The sequence below is a fragment of the Cornus florida genome, unplaced genomic scaffold (genome assembly GCF_030987335.1).
Source record: "Cornus florida cultivar Cherokee Brave unplaced genomic scaffold, ASM3098733v1 CherokeeBrave_3.0.0_Hap2_Chr06, whole genome shotgun sequence".
Lineage (NCBI taxonomy): Eukaryota > Viridiplantae > Streptophyta > Magnoliopsida > Cornales > Cornaceae > Cornus > Cornus florida.
This window is the reverse complement of record NW_026775576.1, coordinates 104950511-104971447: the sequence shown is the minus strand read 5'-3', so window position 1 is coordinate 104971447 and position 20937 is coordinate 104950511. Positions and strand designations below refer to the sequence as shown.

Sequence of the window (20937 nt, the reverse complement as noted above, 5' to 3'; positions counted from 1 at the left end):
TACAGACAATGGGACCTGTTTGGTGTCGGTAGACAATTTAACCACTACTCCCCATTCAACTCTTTCTTTCCTTCTCTTCCCATCCTTTTCCAAGCTCTCTCCCTCCCACCAAACAAAACATAGAGCTTATGGAGACCACAATACTTGATGCTCTTCAAGTAGCAAATGTATTCCCACCAAACAAAACATAGAGCTTATGGAGACCACAATACTTGATGCTCTTCAAGTAGCAAATGTATTCGATCATGAATAAACTTGTTAATATGACTCCCTATCCCTAACTAGTGTTGGATTAGATTTAAGATCAATCTTTTGTTCCTTGTGGATCCTCGCTCATCAAGCTCATACTTGAGTCGTAAATTGAAACTAATTGATCCAGGTCAAACAATGATATTTGAGTTTAGACTTGGAGCTTGATTGATCTGGAATGAAAGAAAAGTGTAAGTTCCAGTGGATTCAGCTTGATTGTAGCAGCACCACCAATATTAAGGGGGGTGGTTGTGACTGGACATACCCCACCAACCAATGCTTAATACAAATAACTACTACCATTCTACCACCATCTTTTCTCAACTACTCTATGAAATAGAGGGCTATGACCAAAATTTAGTTTTATATATATATATATATATATATATACACGCCATATATAATCAACAATCTATCACGAGTCCATCTACATGATCAAAATCAAAATCAAACAATGACTTCAAACTGAGGAGTTGTCACATACCCAATAACACAAATATCACGATGACACACTCAGAATAACTAATCCATGAAGAAATATAAATGGTAGATTATATATATATAAACTCAATTACCTATTAGTACCAAATAAAAACATTCATTCGATAAACACACACTTACATATATATATATATATAAATGGAAATCCCTAGAAATTGCGGAAAACCTAAATGGTATGCCATATTAATCAATTGAACAAATCAAAATCAATAAAACCTAATTCTCATGCTTAGATCATCTTGAGATTTCTTTGAAAAATACAGTCGATGTACATTTTAGTCCCACAGTCAACTACACATACAAATCATACATAACCAAAATTTTAAAAAGAAAAAAGAAAAAAGTTAATTATACCTATTATTTGAGAATTCTAGGGTGGAAGGGAAGAGATTGATGTGTTGAATCTACTACCTTGGGACGCGAATGACAGAGGCGAATAATCTGGAGAAGGCGAGTCGGAAGCGAGGGAAGGCTCTGACGGTGTACACGGTGGTCTGGCGTAGGAATTGCTCCACGGTCTCGATAAAGAGGTTCAGGCTTCGGATCGGCGGAACGTAGAGTGTGAGAGGCACCGCCGAGAAGGCTACGGCGAAGAAAAGTTGCAGCATTTGATCCACCGCGAATTCTAGAGAGAGAAAGAAGGGGGAAGAGTTCTAGAGAGAGAGAGAGAGAGAGAGAGGGGCGCCTAATTTATCTGGCAAGATGAATTTGTATTGGGTGATGTAATTTATTACAACTCCTTGTATCAGCTACAGACACATATTATGAGCGGTGATATACTCACCCGCTTAAACAGTTGACCCTTCACCGCCCTCAATTTGTCAACTGTATTAAATGAGACAGACCTACACGAGTCCCACTTTATTGAACGTGTAATGGATAGCGATTATCTTATGTATGTGTATGCATAAATGATACTCCGTCCCTAATTAAGTGTTGTTATTGAAACAGTATTAAAATTGATTTTTTTTTTTTTCCTCTGGATAAGAAAACAAAATTCACTGATAAATCTATGTTCATATTTTAATTTTAATTTGAAATAGTTCTTTACATTTCGAAGTAGATGGGGGAGAGCATTCTGAGTGCACATTCTATACTTAAAAAAACAAAGCATAGTGTCACGTCCTCAATTATGTTAATGTAACTTTACACTTATTTTGAAGACTCTAATTTATTAGCGTGAGGTGTACCTTTTATTTTATTTTTTAACTCTATTTTATTATTTTTAAAAATTTATTTATTAAAAGTTAAAATAATTTTAAAATTTTTTTTTTTTTCCCCAATGTCTTTATTCCCAAAACTATTTGAATAATGAAATCTCAAATTAAAGAAATAATATCTAATTATCATTTGACTTATAAATAATATTTAAATTATGTATTACTTTATCTGATTTAGTTGTTCATTTTTAAAACTTTGACTCATTATTTGTGAGTCAAAATTATTCAATTAACAATTATATAAATTTATGAAAAAAAAAAAAAATTGAGTAAAAATAACTTCAAATAAGTCAAAAATAAAAAATAAGTCAAAGTAATAAACAATTAATATGGGAAGAAAGTGGAACAAAATTAACCCCTTCGTCCCCAAACCGCAAAATCTAAAACCCAAACTCCGTTACCACCGCCACCATTGACACCATGCTGAGAACAAAACAACCGCTGTCGAGTCCTCCGGCTTTGCGCCATTATGCCCCACTCCAGCACCCAGCCGCTGAAACCGATCCACAGTTGTTGTAACCGCTGCCTCTGTTTGACTCCCGGCCTTGCCATTCTCATCGTCATCCACCTCGCGGCTGACCGACGTCAACACACCAGATAACGAGGTCAAAAGGGTTCTCGGCATCGCCGAGAAGCCCTTGTAAGAATAATATCTCAGGCGCCGAGGTCTCTCTCCATCTCCACTACCGTTGCCGACGCCTTGTCCGTCCTCAAAGCCTCCGAAGACCCATCATCTTCTCTAGTCGGTCACAAAAGAAATCGTTGGCCACCAAATCACAACTCCCACTTACAAACTTAAAACCGAATCAGTAGCAATCCCAAAAAAGCCATAGCTGTTACCATAGAAAAGTGTGTGATTCGGATCGTTAAGAGCAGAGTCTAATTCAAGTTTAGGCCTTTTCGATATAAGCTTAACCATAGATTTCAATTGCAATTTGGAATTTGAAATTCTGAATCGGGCAAGACTAAACAAGTGTGGGTGAGGAAGATTCAGATGGAGATAAAAGGTGTTGGGGTCTATGTTGATGTCCTTGATTGCCATATGTCGGTGAAGGAAGGGATGACGGCGGCGACTGACTCTTCTAGCCACCAAAGGAGTGCGGTGGGAACAATTGTGGTGATGGTGGAGCGCAATGATGGTGTTGGGTTTGGTTGTGGTGGGTGGTGCTTATGGTGGTGGGTGGTGGTGGTGGTTATTGTGGTGGTGGCTTTGAAGGAATGGATCAGATCAACTGTGTCCATTAAAATGATTTGAGAATGTAAAAAATAAAAATAAAAAAATAAAAAATTTATAATTTAAATAAATAAATTCATAAGTTGCAGAATAATAAATTACTTTTATCTTAATTTTGGATGATAACATTTAATCTATTAAATTTGTGAATGCCATTATTTAAAAAGTGTTTAAGTTACATGCCTCTAATCCAAACCTGAAATCAAGGGTATGAAGATAATTTATTCTTAATTAAATTATGACTCTTTTTAAATTAATTAATTGATACAATCATTGGACATAAAACCTATCAATTTTAAACAAGTACAAACAATAATTATTTTACACACCGTACATAATCAGTTTCAATCACCTTTTCTTTTAAAAGTATAATTGGACATAAAGCCTATCAATTTTAAAAGCTTCATCCACTACTTGGATCCACAAATTTGTAGATAATCTGGTGTGGGTCAATGGAATCTCCATAACCAAATCAATTGCATATCCACGGAATAGACTAGACTAGACTGAAAGTTAAAGAGGATGAGAGTGTGAGTTTACTGTTAAGAAGAAAAAACTATTCATAATAATATCAATTAAATACCTATATCCAAATCCAACTTGAATTCACTAAGGATGCAAAATTATGTCAACATAGACATTTAAATTTGGGGTTAAATGCATAACTTTCTTGTCCCTGTTTTTGAACTAAAGCTAGTATAACTTTTTTATTTTCTTAATTTTTCTCTCTCTATTTCCTAAATTGGATTTAGTCTTCAAATGTGGTAATTGCGGGGAGTATAGTGATTTAATTGCAATAAAATAATAAACAGAGCAATAGTGTTATGAACTGTCACAATCACAATAGTCCAAAGAATCCAATGTAACTGATATGGAAATTGTTATCAACTAATTTGACCATAAACTATTTTAAAAGTGTCAACCATTTGTAGGATCAAAATCAAATGCCTTTTATGAAAGTTATATAATAGTTGTTAATTCGTTGGATCGTTGACCTTCATGCTTTATAAAGTTGTACCATAAAAATCATCGAGCCTAATACAACAAATATGGGATTAAGGTAGGTGATATGAATTATGATATTGAAATTGGCACAAACAAGTATGAAAATATGAAAAGATGAGAGAGAGAGTGCTAAGAAAGTGAGTGGGAGAGATGATAATTTTACTAGTTTTCACATACCACAATTGTATACATTGCAAGCCTATTTATAAGTGTGACTGTCGGGGACAACAAGTAACTTCTTGCATAAGCTGCATTGTCGTGTGCGATTCCTTTGACAACTGGCACATATGTTTATTGTTGACAATCTTCACACACAAAATGATAACATACATACTTATTGCAAGTGGACCCCACACCAAAATATATATATATAACAGTTGGCACATATTTTAAATGGTCAAAAAAGGAACCAGGGTCTTGTAAATGTGCGATTATAAAAAATAAAAAATAAAAAATAGAAAAAAGAAAAAAAAAAATTGTGTCCAAAATCTAGAAACTTGACCAAACTACCTCAATTGTCAAAAATCTTGATCTAAAAGTTGAATCAATTTACATCAATAAGATTAGAAAATTCTGCGAATGTACAGAGAAAGTGCAAGGATAGCCACATTTATGAATGCAGTCATATGGGACCTTTATTTTTATTTCATTAGGTAGATGTAATTTAATAATACTTTCTCACTTTTAAAGGAAAAAGTCAAATACCTACAAAGGCATTGTTCTTTGAAAAAGTCTGACCTTAACATCAAAAGTGATGGATTTTAAGAACCCAACAAGTTAGACATCGAGCTAAGCCAAATTTGGGCCTCATTTTTGGGCAGAAATAAGGGTATTTTTGGGCCTTACACAATTTAAATTAATTATCAACGGATGTAGGTGCCGAAATCAAATTAAGGTGTAAATCCATTCAAAATTTAGCCCAGTTTGAGGTGTAAAACCATTCAAATTAATTGGATGTCTGGCAAAAAAAGAAAAAAATGGATTTTGATACGGAAAAAAAAAAAAAAAAAAAAAAAATCAATGTAACTGGATGTTATGTTTGGAAATACTAAAATTCTACATTGATTTTAAAATTGGAGATAATTTAATATAAAGTTTGAATTAATTTTTTTTTTTTAAATTTTAATTCTAAATACCAAATTGATACTCCCAAATGCAATATGAGTGCAATTTTTTTTTAACATAGGTAAGGTTCATGTTAAATTATTATTATTATTATTGTTATTATTATTATTTTCCTTCATGTTAAATTAATCTCATGTTACTAATATTTCAATAATAATCTACTAATGATATTTAGATTGAAGGGTATGGTTGAAACACTAATCGCTCTGTGTTTCATTCAATCACTTCAACTTATTATTTGAATAACATAGCTCCTGTTAGACTCTTTAACCTACAAAATAAAACCCTGTGAGATTTATGAAGAGCCATTTATGGAAGCAGAATCAAGCTACCATAAAAAAAACATTTGGTGCAAAGGATGCTCTCGGGAACTTGACCTAAACTCAAATTTGAATTAGTTTTGAGATTATTCATTCCAAGTCTTGTGCATACACACATATGCTTACATGCATATATATATATATATTTACCTGTATTTTGTTTCAAACACTAGAATTGCAGACCTAAGAGCTACAAGGTCTAATGCTTCACCAACTTCCCAAAGAACCACCCTCAAATCACCCTCCATCTCTCACCCCACAAAACCCTCTTAACCATCACCAGTCATTCAGCTTTGAACAAAAATACAGAAACACATGTAACCTCCTTCTCTCTCTAACCCACTCAAGGTCTCTATCCAAAGGCCTCCAACTCCATGCCCACATCATCAAATCAGGTATCCAAACAATCCCACTCATCTCCCATCACCTCATCAACTTCTATTCAAAAACCCAACGCCCACTTATTTCCCGCCAAATCTTCCTTGAAGCCCCAACCAAGTCATCCACCACTTGGAGCTCAATCATCTCTTCTTTTGCCCAGAATGAGCTCCCTTCGCTTGCTCTCGACTTCTTTCGCCAGATGCTCCATGCCGGGGTTCGACCTGATGATCACACATTCCCGAGTGCAACCAAAGCGTGTGCGATTCTTTCCAGGTGTGATGTTGGGCAATCGATGCATTGTCTTGCTGTGAAAACTGGGTTTGACGGTGATGTGTTTGTGGGGAGTTCGGTGGTTGATATGTATGCCAAATGTGGTGAGATTAAAAATGCCCGGAATGTGTTCGATGGAATGCCGGATAAAAATGTGGTTTCTTGGAGTGGAATGATATATGGGTATGCTCAAATGGGTGAGGATGAGGAGGCTTTGAGGCTGTTTAAGCAAGCTTTGCAAGAGGGTTTAGATGTTAATGATTTTACTTTTTCAAGTGTTGTTCGGGTTTGTGGCAGTTCTACGCTTCTCGAATTGGGAAAGCAAATACACGGTTTGTGTTTGAAAATGAGTTATAATTCGTCCAGCTTTGTGGGTAGTTCTTTGATTTCTTTGTATTCCAAGTGTGGAGTAATTGAAGGAGCTTGTCGGATATTTGATGAGATATCCATTAGGAATCTAGGCATGTGGAATGCAATGCTGATTGCTTGTGCTCAGCATGCGCAGACGGACAAAGCATTTAATTTGTTTAAACAGATGGAAAGCGATGGCATGAGACCAAATTTCATCACCTTTTTGTGTATGCTATATGCTTGTAGCCATGCCGGGCTTGTTGAAGAGGGTAAGCATTATTTTGAGTTGATGAAGCAGTATGGAATTGAGCCTGGGGAGCAGCATTATGCTTCAGTGGTGGACTTGCTTGGCCGTGCTGGGAAATTGCAGGATGCACTTTCGGTTGTGAAGGAAATGCCAATACAACCAACAGAATCTGTATGGGGAGCTTTATTAACCGGCTGTCGAATTCACGGGGATACGGAATTGGCGGCTTATGCAGCTGATAGGGTTTTTGAGTTGGGTCCTGTGAGCCCAGGCCTGCATGTGCTATTATCTAATGCTTATGCAGCTGCTGAAAGATATGAGGAGGCAGCCAGAGCCAGGAAAATGCTAAGGGACCAAGGAGTGAAAAAGGAAACAGGTTTGAGCTGGGTTGAGGTGGGAAATAAGGTTCATACATTTTCTGCAGGGGATAGGTCTCACTCAAAATCCATTGAGATTTACCAGAAATTAGAGGAATTAGGGGATGAAATGGAACAAGCCGGTTATGTTGCAGACACCAGTTTTGTGCTGCGAAAAGTGGATGGTGAAGAGAAGAATCAAGCAATTAGGTATCACAGTGAAAGACTAGCCATTGCATTTGGACTCATTACCTTCCCACCCGAAAGGCCAATCAGGGTTATGAAGAACTTGCGTGTTTGTGGTGATTGCCATAATGCAATTAAATTCATGTCTAAATGCTCTGGAAGAATAATCATTGTGAGGGATAACAATCGTTTTCATACATTTGAAGATGGGAAATGCTCATGCGGTGACTATTGGTGATTGAATTGTAAGAAATACATTCACCTTGATGAATTTTTGTTTAACCGGTGAATTATAAGAGGTTTTTTTCAATAATTAGTGGTGATTGAATTGTTACAGATTCATTGGTCCCGTTCCAATTTTTTTTTATGATAAATACTTAGAAGAATTCTTTGAAAAGAATATTTGTTTCAGTCCCTCTTTGCTGTCATTTTATCCATGTCATTTTATTGGTTGCTATTTTCCTATCATATGGAATGCTTTGCATTTTGTTGACTTATTCTTAGGAGACATCACCTATTCCAGTTTGAATTTGAACTTCCATATTTTTTTTAGTCTCAACAGACCTTTGGTTTTATAATCCGCATTGATTGTGTTCAAAATTGTTGGATGACATGGTGACATGGGGTTGTGAAAATATTTCCAGTGCTTGGATTAGTGTCTTCCTTTTTTATGCATTAAAAAGGTAATATCTAAAAACGTGTATGTGTGTCAGTGGGAGGAATTAGGGTGTGATTATCTCTCATAAATCATGATTCATGAATATGGCATACCAACTCTTATTCTCTAATCAAATTCGAGGATCTCTCATAAATTAAACAGGTTGCATACCCTTTCAAAAAATTTGCATTTTATGTTGTATTAGTCAAATGATCAAGCTTTTCAATTTTTAAGTTCATGTTCAATACTTCTTCTGTGCCATATTAATGACCGGTACCATCAAATTGTTCTTGTATGTGATAATGTTTCAATATTTTGTTTTTAGAAAGAGTAATATTACCAGTTTTCAGTACACCCACATGGATCGAACTTAGAACTGAGAACTATATATTTTGAATTCTGAAAGGAGAAAAGATGAATTGATTTCATTTTCACAGCATATGATATGAATATGTTATTGATGTTTGAGGTGTAATATTCATCCTATTTGCTGCATAGGATTTCTTTTCCCCAAGTTTTATGCTGATGATATACCAAGTTTTATGCTGGTGACTATTGGTGAGTGGCATCAAAATGCAATGGGAACAGATTGAATTGTTCATTTAGAAACGACCTTCCCTGGGAACAGATTGAATTGTTCATTTAGAAACGACCTTCCCTAACACACATATCCATAAAGAATAGAGCTTGATTCTTTTCTGTATTTGGCAGAGAGCATGATCCATGTCTCTCTTGAAAATGTACTTTGTTTGCCTGAAAGAAGCAAAGCAAGAATTATAATAAAGGTACATTGAAACCTAAAGAAATATATGGGAGAAAAAACTTCTCTGATATTTTTATTATTGTTATCTTTGGAATAAGTGAATTACCAGAATAAATAGGAAAGGAAACCTTCACAATTAGGTTAACCAACTCCTTGATTCTAGGAAGTAAAATAGGAAACTAACTAACAGAAATCTTGGAGATTTGGATACTAATTATCTTCATCTCTTTATTTGAAACTAACAAAATCTGCTAACTAAAGCTGCTAACTAATTATCTTGGAATTTCCACACTCCCCCTCAAGCTGGGCAACATACATCAATCATTCCCAACTTGGAAAGAAGGATTTCAAAGCGATCTCGGTTAAGAGCTTTGTGAGGATGTCTGCGGTTTGAAGACTTGAAGGAATATAGATCATCTTGATGACTCCCTGATCGATCTTTTCTTTGATGAAGTGCCGATCAATCTCAAAATGTTTAGTTCTGTCATGGTGAACTGGATTTTTAGCAATACTGATAGCAGCTTGGTTGTCACACAACATCTTTATTGGACTTTCAGTAGGCATATTCCATGTGCCATAGGCCTAAATTCAGCCTCAACACTGTTTCGAGCAACTACAGACTGCTTCTTGCTTCTCCATGTAACAAGGTTTCCCCACACATAGGAACAATAGCTTGAGGTAGATCTTCGATCAGTTTGGGATCCTGCCCAGTCGGCATCTGAGAAAATTTTCATGCTAAGGTCTGTCCCATTTTTAAAGAATAACCCTTTCCCTAGAGTCTTTTTGAGATATCTGAGAATCCTGTAAACTGCTTCAAGATGTTCATTAGTTGTATTGTTCATAAATTGACTAACCACACTGACAGGAAAACTGATATCCAGTCTTGTGTGAGACAGGTACATGAGTTTTCCCACCAGTCTTTGGTACCTCCCTTTGTCAACTGAAGTAGAACTCTCCTTTATGTCAGGTTTGTTGAAGGGTCCATAGGTGTTTCTGAGGGCTTACAACCGAGCATAGTTGTTTCTTTGAGCAAATCAAGCATATACTTCCGTTGTGAGATAGAAATAACTTTGCTGGATCGAGCCACTTCCATGCGAAGAAAATATCTCAATGTACCATGATCCTTGATTTCAAACTCTTTGGCAAGAGTACTCTTTAATAGACTTATCTCTTCTTCATTATCACCTGTCAAGATAATATCATCCACATATACAATAAGGATGGTAATTTTCCCTTCAGGAGACTTTTTGATAAATAAGGTGTGATCTGACTGGCCTTAAGTGTATCCATGCTTTTTGACCACTATGGTAAATCTCTCAAACCAGGCCCTTGGTGACTTCTTAAGGCCGTAAAGAGATTTCCTAAGTTTGCAAACACGGTTGATATTGCTTAGGTTCTCAAAACCAGGAGGGATCTCCATGTAGACTTCATCTTCCAAGTCTTCATTAAGGAATGCATTCTTGACGTCAAGTTGATGAAGTGGCCAATCCAAATTGACCGCCAAGATAGAAGAACCCGGACTGTGTTTAACTTAGCAACCGGAGCGAATGTTTCTTGATAATCAATCCCATAGATTTGAGTCAATCCCTTGGCTACAAGTCTCGCCTTATATCGGTCAACACTTCCATCTGCTTTGTACTTAACATTGAATATCCACTTGCATCCCACAGGGTGTTTGTCTTAGGGAAGTTATGTGAGTTTCCAAGTACCATTCTTCATAAGAGACATAATTTCTTCACTAACTGGTTCCTTTCATTTAGGGTGCTTTAAAGCCTCTTGTATGCAGCTTGGAATGTCTATGTTGGACAGATTCGAAGTAAAAGCGCGGTAACAGGGAGGTCGTCTCCCATATGTCACAAAGTTTGAGATCGGGTGCCGAGTGCATGACCTAACACCTTTTCTTTGAACAATAGGAATATCAAGATCATTACTAGGATAAGAATCTGTGTTACCTCGAGTAGAAGTGACTGGATTTGAAGCGGACGCTTGGTTCTGTTCAGGAAAAGTGAGTTGATCCACCTCCTTTGGAGCTGTCTACTTTCTTGAGTAAACAATCCTTTTAAATATTTTTGCTTTTTCTTGTTGAGTCAGAATTTGAGGACTGTTTGGAGAGGGATCTGAATGAACAGGACTGTTTGGAGTATGTTCGGAATGAACATGTTTAGATGTTGACTCAAGTAGGATACGCGTTGAGGTAATGGAAAGCACAGAGATATCCACATCTTGCCAAAACTGATATTCTTCTAGCAAGATAGAATTCTCCCCCTAAATGAGTTTTGGAGTAGAAAGACTGATTCTCAAAGAAAGTTACATCCATGGTGTTATAGAACTTCCGAGTAGTGGGAGAGTAGCATTTGTAACATTTTTGGTGAGAGGAATATCCGAGAAATAGGCATTTTATGGCTTTGGGATCTAGTTTGCTCCTTTGATAAGGTGGTATGTGGACAAATGCTGAGCAACCGAAGACTTTTAGTGGCAAGGATGAGATGAGTCTGGATTGTGGGTAGACTTGTGTGAGTACTTGGCATGGAGTTTGGAATTTCAAGACTCTTGAAGGCATTCGATTAATGAGATAGGCAAATAGCGGTAAGGACAACTTCCCCCCAGAAGTGTTTAGGGACATGACTTGTGAACATAATAGAACGAGCAACTTCTAAAAGGTGTCGGTTTTTCCTTTCGGCTATCTCATTTTGTTGTGGGGTGTCTATGTAAGAACTTTGATGAACTATCCCATGATCAAGAAGGTAATTCCCAATAATATAATGAAATTATTCCTTGCCATTGTCAGTTCTAAAAATCTGAACTTTGGCTTGAAATTGTGTTTGGATCATTGAGTGAAATTTTTTAAAAATTGGTCCTGCCTCAGATTTTTCTTTCATGAGAAACATCCAAGTGATTCTAGAATGATCATCAACAAAAGAGATAAACCTTCAGGTTCTTGTGATATTATTGACTCGAAAAGGTCCCCAAATATCGCTATGTATAACTGAAAAGGGATGTGATTCCTTATATGGTTGAATCGGATAAGAATTTCGAGTATGTTTGGACAATTGACAGATTTCACACTGGAAAGACTTTGAATTTTTATTAATGAATAAAGTAGGAAACAACTTTTCAAGGTATATGAAACTTGGGTGACCTAATCGAAAGTGCCACAACATAACTGCACTTTCATTATTAGAAATTGGAACCGAATTGGAATTCCTAACAGATTGACTCTCTACACAATGAACACTTTGAGATTGTTTTTCAAGTTGATTATCGCTCTTGAAGAGGTAGACCCCTTCACTTTCCTTAGCATTGCCAATTGTTCTCCCCAAATCCAAATCCTGAAATTCACAATGAGTGGGAAAGAATTTAGCAACACAATTCATATCTCTAGTAATTTTGCTAATGGATAGCAAGTTAAAGGTCGATTAGGAACCAACAAAACCGAATTTAGAACCAGGGTCTTTGAGATGATAATTGACCCAATACCAGCTATAGTGGATAGAGAACCATCTGCTATTCTCACTTTGTAATTTTCAGAACAAGGGACGTACTTGTAAAATAAGGAAGCATCCCCAGTCATGTGGTCAGATGCTCCAGAGTCAATAATCCAAGATTTTTTATTCTCAGTTTGGACTCCAAGAGCACTTAGAAATGTACCTTTTTGTGCTACTGAACCTGTGCCGATGACTGGTGTTGCAAACTTCACTGAAGTTAGCTTAACATCTTCTGCAACATCTCAATTTGTTCCTTGCTGAAGGGTGAAGTTTCGGTTGTTGGTTGCTCATCTGTGGTGGCTGCAAAGCCACGGCCTTCTCTGTCCTGAAATGGTCTGTTTGGCTTCCAATTGGCTGGCTTCCCATGAATTTTCCAACATGTTTCTTTGGTATGTCCAAGCTTATGGCAGTGGTCACACCAAGGCTTGCCTTTGCGGGTTCGATTGTCATTGGTTGGATTCATTCCACGGGTTGCAAGAGCCAAGCTTTTTGGAACAGTAGGAACGCTTAGGATGTTTTGATTTCCCATCATAATCTTCTTCTTACTTTCTTCTCGACGCACCTCAGAAAACGCTTCACGAATTGAGGGCAAGGACCTCATCCCAAACACTCTCCCCTTGACTTCATCAAGGTTTTAGTTTAGCCCAAGTAAGAGTTTCGAGACTCTCTCCTTCTCGACTATTTTCCTGTATTTGGCAGCATCTCCAGGGCAATCCCAGTTGTGTTCTTTAAAGACTTCCAATTGTTGCCAAAAACAGGTAAGGGTGTTACAGTATTGAGTGACAGTAAGATCACCTTGTCGCAAGTCATGAAGGCTACTTTTAATCTCTAATAATTCTGTTGTATTGTCGTTGTCGGAGTATGTTTCCTTTGTCGCATCCTAAATTTCTTTTGCAGTTCCATAGAACATGAAATTCTACCCAATTTCACTGTCCATGGTATTAATCAACCACGACATCACCATGTTATTCTCTGATCTCTAAGTTCGAAATTTTGAGTCTTCCTTTTGAAGAGGTATGGCAGCGCCGGTGAAATAGTCGTCTTTTCCTTTTCCTGATATGAACATCATCACCGATTGAGCCGTTGAAGGTAATTGTGTCCGTTCGACTTATGCCCAGTTATTGGCAGTGCGAGACTTTCAGATCCGGCATGGCCGCCGCGAGAGATTTGTCCTAGGCTGGAAGAGGCGTCAGATATGCTGCTTTTATCAGTGGTCATTCCGTACTTGATCATCAATAGAAATTTTTGCGGTTCAGAGGCTGCTCTGATACCATAAAGAAATATATGGGAGAAAAAACTTCTTGATATTTTTATTATTGTTATCTTTGGAATAAATAGGAGAGGAAACCTTCACAATTAGGTTAACCAATTTTTTGATTCTAGGAAGTAAAATGGGAAACTAACTAACAAAATCTTGGAGATTTGGATACTATATCTTCATCTCTTTATTTGAAACTAACAAAATCTGCTAAATAAAGTTGCTAACTAATTATCTTGAAATTTCCACAAAACCACTGTACTAGTATTTGTATAAGTTTAGAAAAAAAAAAAAAAGTATACCAAAATATAGATGTAATGCGATGATGAAGGCTGAGCACTAAAAGTTAATGACCTATGACTCATTACCATACCTTTACAACTAATATCTTACCCTTAAAAGCTCATGGCTTGGAAACCACCTGTTACATTACAGGAAGCCCCCTCTTACCAGCTTTGAATTGGCAATTTTATACAATACAAAACAAAACTTAATTTCTATTATAATTTGTGTTTACATTAAATTCTAATTTATAACCCTTCAATTTTTCCATTTCTATATATATTTTTTTAAATCTCGTTTTGAGTAGTGCTAAAGTTTGCCATTCTGAATATTTTATGAGTAACATATGGGTGGGTTAACTGGAACATTGAACCTTTGCCCCCATAAACCAACCTAATTTTCAAGTTAAAGAACAATGCAGATTTTATGTGTACTGTTTGAGTAAATTGATGATGGTGTCTTCCAGTCACAAAAATTAGTGTTTATAAGTCAGCAGACCCTTTAAAAATTAATATTTGTCAGCACTAATCTACTATATATTATCTGAACTCTGATACTATTAGATGAGTCTAACCCAATGCTTATTTAATTTGGTCATGGCAAACCACCACAACAACCTCCTACCCCACCCTTATATCATATTGTAAAAAATTCTGGTTTATTTTAATGATCATACTTTGGTATCATTTGTGAGACCTCTAAATTATTGGGGATAATTCTCAAAATAGTATGATCCAATTTGAATGATCATGGGAAGCAACATCCCTTAAAACAGCAAAAAATGACCAAAAGCAATTTGAATTATACTTCACAATGAAGCCAATTTGACAATCTTCTGATCCAGTATGTGAATTATTTAAATCTGCAGATGAGACCCAAAATTTGATCCACCAATCTAAACCAACCTAACAATTGTTACCATTTTAATTCATGAAGCATAGCCATAGACATCCTCCTCAGCATCCAAGAAACCACTAGTGACCCCAATTTATTGGGAAAAAACCCTCTAGGTGAATGAATGAAGATGTAAATGGTAAAATCCAAAGCTGTAGGATTTTCACAAATATTTTACCAAACTGTAGAAATGTTTTACCAAAATGTCTTCTTTCTTTCTTACTTTTTTATTTTTTATTTTTCCTTTTTTTAACAGAATTAAATTAAATTATACATGATTTTAAAGAAAGAATAAAATGACACCACTAAAATAAATAAATAAATAAAATCAACATCAAAACCTAAGTTTGTTGATATATACAATCCTCATAGATCTTGGTAGGTTACTTTTTACCTTTTCAAGTTAAAAGTGTTGCCATCACTCAAGTAATTAGAGTCATTCTTGCCACGGTTTTCTTCTTGCCCTCTCTGCTAACTTCTTTTCATGTGTCTGGTTAGGTGATTAAACATTAAAAAGGGACAAACAAATCCCTATCAATTAAGGCACCGAAAGGTGAGATGGAGGTGATCCTACTTTCTCCATCTTTCTATTCCTTTATTTACTTATATATATATATATATATTGAAAAGATAAAGACAAATAAACTAGTGTAAAGTAAAAAATTTCCAAAATTTCTGGCGTCTCTCTCTCTCTCTCTCTCCCTTTTTCTGATGATTAGTCATATTCATTTCCAAATTTTTCCAACAATTAAAAAAATTCCACAGCACCCAAAAGAATCGACATCCAAATTTGACTCTTGATGACTCTTGACCCTCCCTTCACTTAAGAACATTTTAAAATTGAAAATAATATAAATAAAAACACTTAAAAATTAGAAATTATGAGAAAAACTAGAGATAAGGTATTGAATTTGAAACCCACATGTAGAAATTAGAATGAATGTGACAGCATCAAATCAAGGGTAACATAATTACACTACCATTGAGCACTTAGTCTATGGTTCACAATTCCTTGGGAATAAAATTTTGAATTAGCATCAGATCTCCTCCTCCTTATTGATGGGTTAGAATTTAAATAAATAGCCTTTTTCTCACATCCACATCCACATCCACATTCCCCACAATCCCCAAATCCACCTTTGGGGATTTGGAATCCACCACAGCACAGCACAGGTTCGCATTTCTTATTGAATGGGAAGATTATGTTTGTAGAATATATAGAAAAACACAGAGAAAGGGAAGAAAGAAAAGATAGATCATGGATGGAATATATGGATAGAATGAATATGAAGATTAGTTTTGTAGAATTCACACACATACACGTGTGTGTGTATATATATAGAGGGAGAGAGAGAGAGGCAGACATCCACTAACTCAGTGTTATATCAATGATCATAACATTTCCATCTTTTTCCTTCCACTTTCTGCCACCCACTGTTATTTACCCCATATAACATGTTCCAACATCAGAAGTAACTTCTTCCTTTCTTCCCCAGGATTGGAATTACAAATGGACCAAACCAAAACATTAAGAAAAGGAAAAAATGTCAAGTCTTCAATACAAGAACTTGATGACTATTTCTTAAACATAATAATAATCAGTTTCATTTCAAAGGTACATTTAGCTCATTGCAGAAGGGAAAAGGACTAGTAAATAGACCTAAAATCTGACAAATATTGGGAGAAATTGGGCTTAATTTTTTTTTTTTGAAGAAACCCAAAGATTTTCTCACCCTTTCTTACTTGAGCTGTAATAATAATAAACAACAAAAAATGACTTTTCTTCTGAATATGTGACCTCCTTTTCTTCCTTGCTTTCCTCTCATGTTACTGTTACCTTCTTCCTCATCAACCACCAACAAACCAAAAATAAAAGAAACATCTGTTATTTACCAAAACCGCTATTTTCGCGATCACAAGGCTCCGTAAAAAAAATGATTAAGGTTCTACTGAGCCATGAGCTGGTCAAGCTGCATTTGCTCAAGCCATGCACCCAAAACTGTTTGATCAACTGGTTCAATCCCGGAATTCAAATTTGAGCCCTCGCTAGAAGAAGATGCAGCAGCAGCCGCTGCAACTGAGACAGGCATTGCCGAGTTTTCCTTTATCTCTTGTGGAGATTCCTTGACAAGTGACTGAACCCATGACAGATCAGGCTCTTCTCCATTGTTCCCAAACTCAAATGATGATGATCTACGAAGCCTACCAAATTCTTCAGTATTATTGGCCCAGTCTGGCTTCCCATTGGAGGAACCCCACTTTGACCAAGGGTCAATGGAGGAGCCAATATTGGCAGCAGAATTGGAGCCAAGATCACGCGAGCTAAGGCTGCGGAACTGTTGCTTCTCACGTTGAGCAAACATGGAAACCCGGGAGCTCATTGGCGAGATAGGTTCAACATTTCGGGGAGACATCCTCCCTGAAGATGGACCACCATAAGAGGCCTGTAGTAGAGGGTGCTCAACACTTTTTGGTGGGAAATTTGTGTTAATTGGAGATAACATTCCCTGCTGCTGCTGAAACTGATTGAGAACTGCTGATTTGGGCGTTGGGGAGAAAACAGCTGAAGCCAAGGCTTGATCAGAATACCATTGAGAAGAGCTCTCGGCAGAGAAAAGATCCTCTAGGTTTGAAGGGGTTACTGTTTTTGAAGAGACGGAGCGGTTCAAGGAATTAGTACTGCTGATGCTTGGTTGAGTAAGGCGGGATAGTTCATTCAGAAGCTGCTGCTGTTGCACATCAAAATCCGGCAACAAATTCACCTCATCTGCTGGAACATCTCTCGCATTAAGAGATGATCGCAAGCGACTGGACTGGAGATTGCTTCCTGGGAGATGCAATGTTGGGACATTTGGTTGCGGCCAACCCATGTTGGAAATGTTGTTGGCTGATGGAGACATGGGTGGAGTGAATGGTGAAGGGGACAATATAGAAACTGATGAGGGAGAGCCCGGCAACAGACTCATGGCTGCAGCAAAATCCACAGCATTCATACCAGATGAACTCGAGCGAGGGGAGGGAACAGCAGAACCAGTGGCGACATACAACGGTCGTAATTCATCAGGTGTGTGGGCAAAGAAGCATACTCTTCTATTGCAATTTGTACCATCTTTGCAAATTCTGGTTCTGTATTGAGCTGGATGGAGCCAGCACTCAAAAACCCCATGTGCATATTCGCACATATCTCCACGTCTACAAGCTCCCTTTCGGAAATCAGGGCAAGGAACACAACTGTAATGGTACTTCCTTGGATCCCTTCTTCGAGCATTTTCTCCAGGATGAACAAAAGGGCACTCGGTCCAATCATGGGAGTATGCACGAGAACAAGGCCGGACCTTGAAAGAAAACATTCGGAACTCATCTGTTGAATAGATGCTGTTCTTGATATCAGGCAATGATGGGTCAACAGGATACTCTTTCTTGTCTGAAGCAGAAGAAAATGGGAGGTCATTGACCTTCAAGCTCTTTGGTGAAGAAGTTGAATCTGTAGCAGATGGTGAGGATCTATGTTCTGGAGATGGTGAAAGTGGTGGAGAATTTGAATTCAAAGTTGCCATGGACACCCTCAGATTACACTCCGTGCTGGGACCATTTGTTTCGAGAAGTTCTTCAAGGGTGTGCTTCAGATCTTTGGACTTTGGAGAGACGACAATAACATCAACAGGCCTACAACCATTGGCATCTACCAAACTTGGATCAGCACCAACTGCTAAAAGCAGTTTCACAACATCGACGACATTCACTGAACCACCAGACGCTGCACAATGCAGGGCAGTGCTTTTATCAAGGCCACATGACCTATTCACATCAGCATCGGATAGAGAAAGAATCAGTTTCAAAACATCAATACTACCATATGTAGCCGCAACCATCAAAGGGGTTCTATGCTCAAGGACCATTTGCTTTGAGCACTTTTGGCGGCCATACCATAATCCGATCTCATGAATACCAGATGGATCACACTCAACCAATCGTTTGAAGCCTTCAATGTCATTATTAGCAGCGAGTTCAAGCAAACTCACAAAAGCATCTTCAGCCTCGATACTCAAGTGATTCATGTCCATCTTAGTAGTTCTACTCTGTCAAAGGCAAAGGAGGAAGGTGGAGTTGGAAACAATCTGGGTTTTAATTGTTCCGGTACACAGCACATGCTTTCATTTGCTAGAAATCCAACTGAAACCAAAATAAAATGAAATGAAAAAAATTAATTAATAAATAAATAAAAGAAAAAAAAAATCCATTATTAGAATCAAATTTCATACAAACCTATCATCTCATATAACAGAATAACAAATATCAATTAAGATACCAGCTGAAAGACGATATCAATCTCCATAAATGAAATCCCAGAACAACAAATTAACCAAGATCGCCAGAAGTAGAAGAACTATACAGAACTAGTCTAACAATAAAATCCTAACAATACTTATAAAATATAAAATAAATAAATAAATCTCAGCAATAAATGAAATGAAGGGAAAAAAATATATATCTTAGTTTATATGCTAGGTCTCTGTGTATTGAAATTGTTGGAAAATTTTGGGCGCAATAATAGAGAATAAAAGGGGAAAGTATAGAATTTGGAATGAATTAACTTTGTTACATATATTTGCACAATTAGCCGTATGAAGACGGTACCTAATTTGGACAACAAAAAATAACCATCTTTAAGTCGAATCTCTGGATAATCAGATATATTAAGACACATAAATAATAGGAGAAAATATAGGATAACGCTAATCATCTCAAATTTTTAATTGCAAGAAATTAAAAAAAGCAGGTGAGAATCACAAGTATATAAAGAACGAAATTTTATTTTCATTTTTTTTATTGATTTGTTTTTACCATTATTTGGAACCATATAAAACAAAGAAACAGAAATAAACTGTACCTAATGCAACTACTTTGATGAGCTTAATTTTAGACAAGTTTTTATAATTTTTGGAAACAAAAACAACAGTAAACTTAGGATTGAAAATTTTCTTTTCTAGAAAAATCAGCTCTTAAGAATGAATGAATGATCAAAGCTTTGTACATGAAAGGCCTAATTTTTATCATAAAGAAATAGCACCAAAAAAAAAATTGCACAAACAAAAAAAAAAAGAAAAAGAAAAAGAAAACAGAATATGAAAGGTTAAGAGAAAATCAAATGAACATAGTTATGAAGAGAAAATCAAATCAACACAACTGAGAAAAAAATAACTAACACTAGCAACAAAATAAAATCAAATAGTCACACAGATTAAAGTTGTCAAATGTGTGTGTGTGTGTGTATATATATAGTCACATAGATTAGAGAAATAGAAGCCCATTAATAAAAATCAGGGTACATAATCACGGGACCATGATCAGATTATAAATAAATAAGTATATGTAGGTAGAGAAAAAGAGATGATTGAAAGAAAACATTACAGATTCATAGCTAAGAACAATAAAGTAACAGGATTAAACCCCAAGAGTAATAGAGAGAGAGAGGAAAAAAAAAAATCAACTTTAAGTGTGAAAGGAAGGGAAAAATACAACAAAAACAAAGATCAGAGAGTACATAAAATTAGAAGAGAATGCTTTTAAAAGAAGAAGATTTTGAGAATAAATCAAAAAAATGGAATGGAAGTAGTAGTTTTTGCTTTAAATGGAAGAGACTTACCGGGTTTATGGGTTTCACAGATCTAGAGAGAGAAAATATACAGAGAGAGAAAGAATTATGAATGGTATGGAACAAGAAAGTTGTGAGCTGAGGAAGAGGAGAGAGCTTCTTCTTCATCCATCGCCATTTCCTATGCTCACTCTCTCACAAAAACGGAATTTGTATTAAAAAATATATTTTTTATTTTTAATGTTCTTTTGTTGGAAAAATCGCCTATCCAATAACGGATCTCGAAATTACAATTTTAAAAAAGAAAAGAAAAATAAGGCTAAAAATGTAATTTTGTTGTTTGGCTGTGAATTATGTACTGCCGTGCACTTTGCTTTCTCTACAATCGCAAATAAAGTTGTGCTGCGTGAGAGAAAAAAGGGTACTTCTGTCAGTTCAAATGTTTATAACTTAAAGGTAGTACGTACATGGTAGAGAAATTATTAGATACATTTATTTGCATTATGATCGGCCAAGATTAAATAATCTAGAACCATGTAGACTATGACTATGATTA

General features: G+C 36.3%; 3 protein-coding genes across 3 annotated transcripts; 1 reads left to right on the top strand and 2 right to left on the bottom strand.

The window, feature by feature from the left end:
• Positions 1-956: 956 nt before the first annotated feature.
• LOC132313613 (uncharacterized) lies at positions 957-1493 on the bottom strand. The gene has a single exon (XM_059812458.1). The coding sequence runs from the start codon at positions 1356-1358 to the stop codon at positions 1158-1160; it is 201 nt and encodes a 66-aa protein (XP_059668441.1). The 5' UTR covers positions 1359-1493; the 3' UTR covers positions 957-1157.
• Positions 1494-5580: 4087 nt separating this feature from the next.
• Positions 5581-7870, top strand: LOC132313612 (putative pentatricopeptide repeat-containing protein At5g52630). The gene has a single exon (XM_059812457.1). It carries the CDS (start codon positions 5857-5859, stop codon positions 7681-7683), a length of 1827 nt encoding a protein of 608 aa, XP_059668440.1. The 5' UTR covers positions 5581-5856; the 3' UTR covers positions 7684-7870.
• An 8443-nt stretch (positions 7871-16313) lies between these two features.
• On the bottom strand, positions 16314-20599 carry LOC132313610 (zinc finger CCCH domain-containing protein 30-like). The gene is made up of 2 exons (XM_059812456.1): positions 20433-20599; positions 16314-18958 (listed from the first exon to the last, which is right to left on the bottom strand). The coding sequence occupies exon 2, from the start codon at positions 18847-18849 to the stop codon at positions 16732-16734; it is 2118 nt and encodes a 705-aa protein (XP_059668439.1). The 5' UTR covers positions 18850-18958; positions 20433-20599; the 3' UTR covers positions 16314-16731.
• Between the last annotated feature and the right edge of the window lie 338 nt (positions 20600-20937).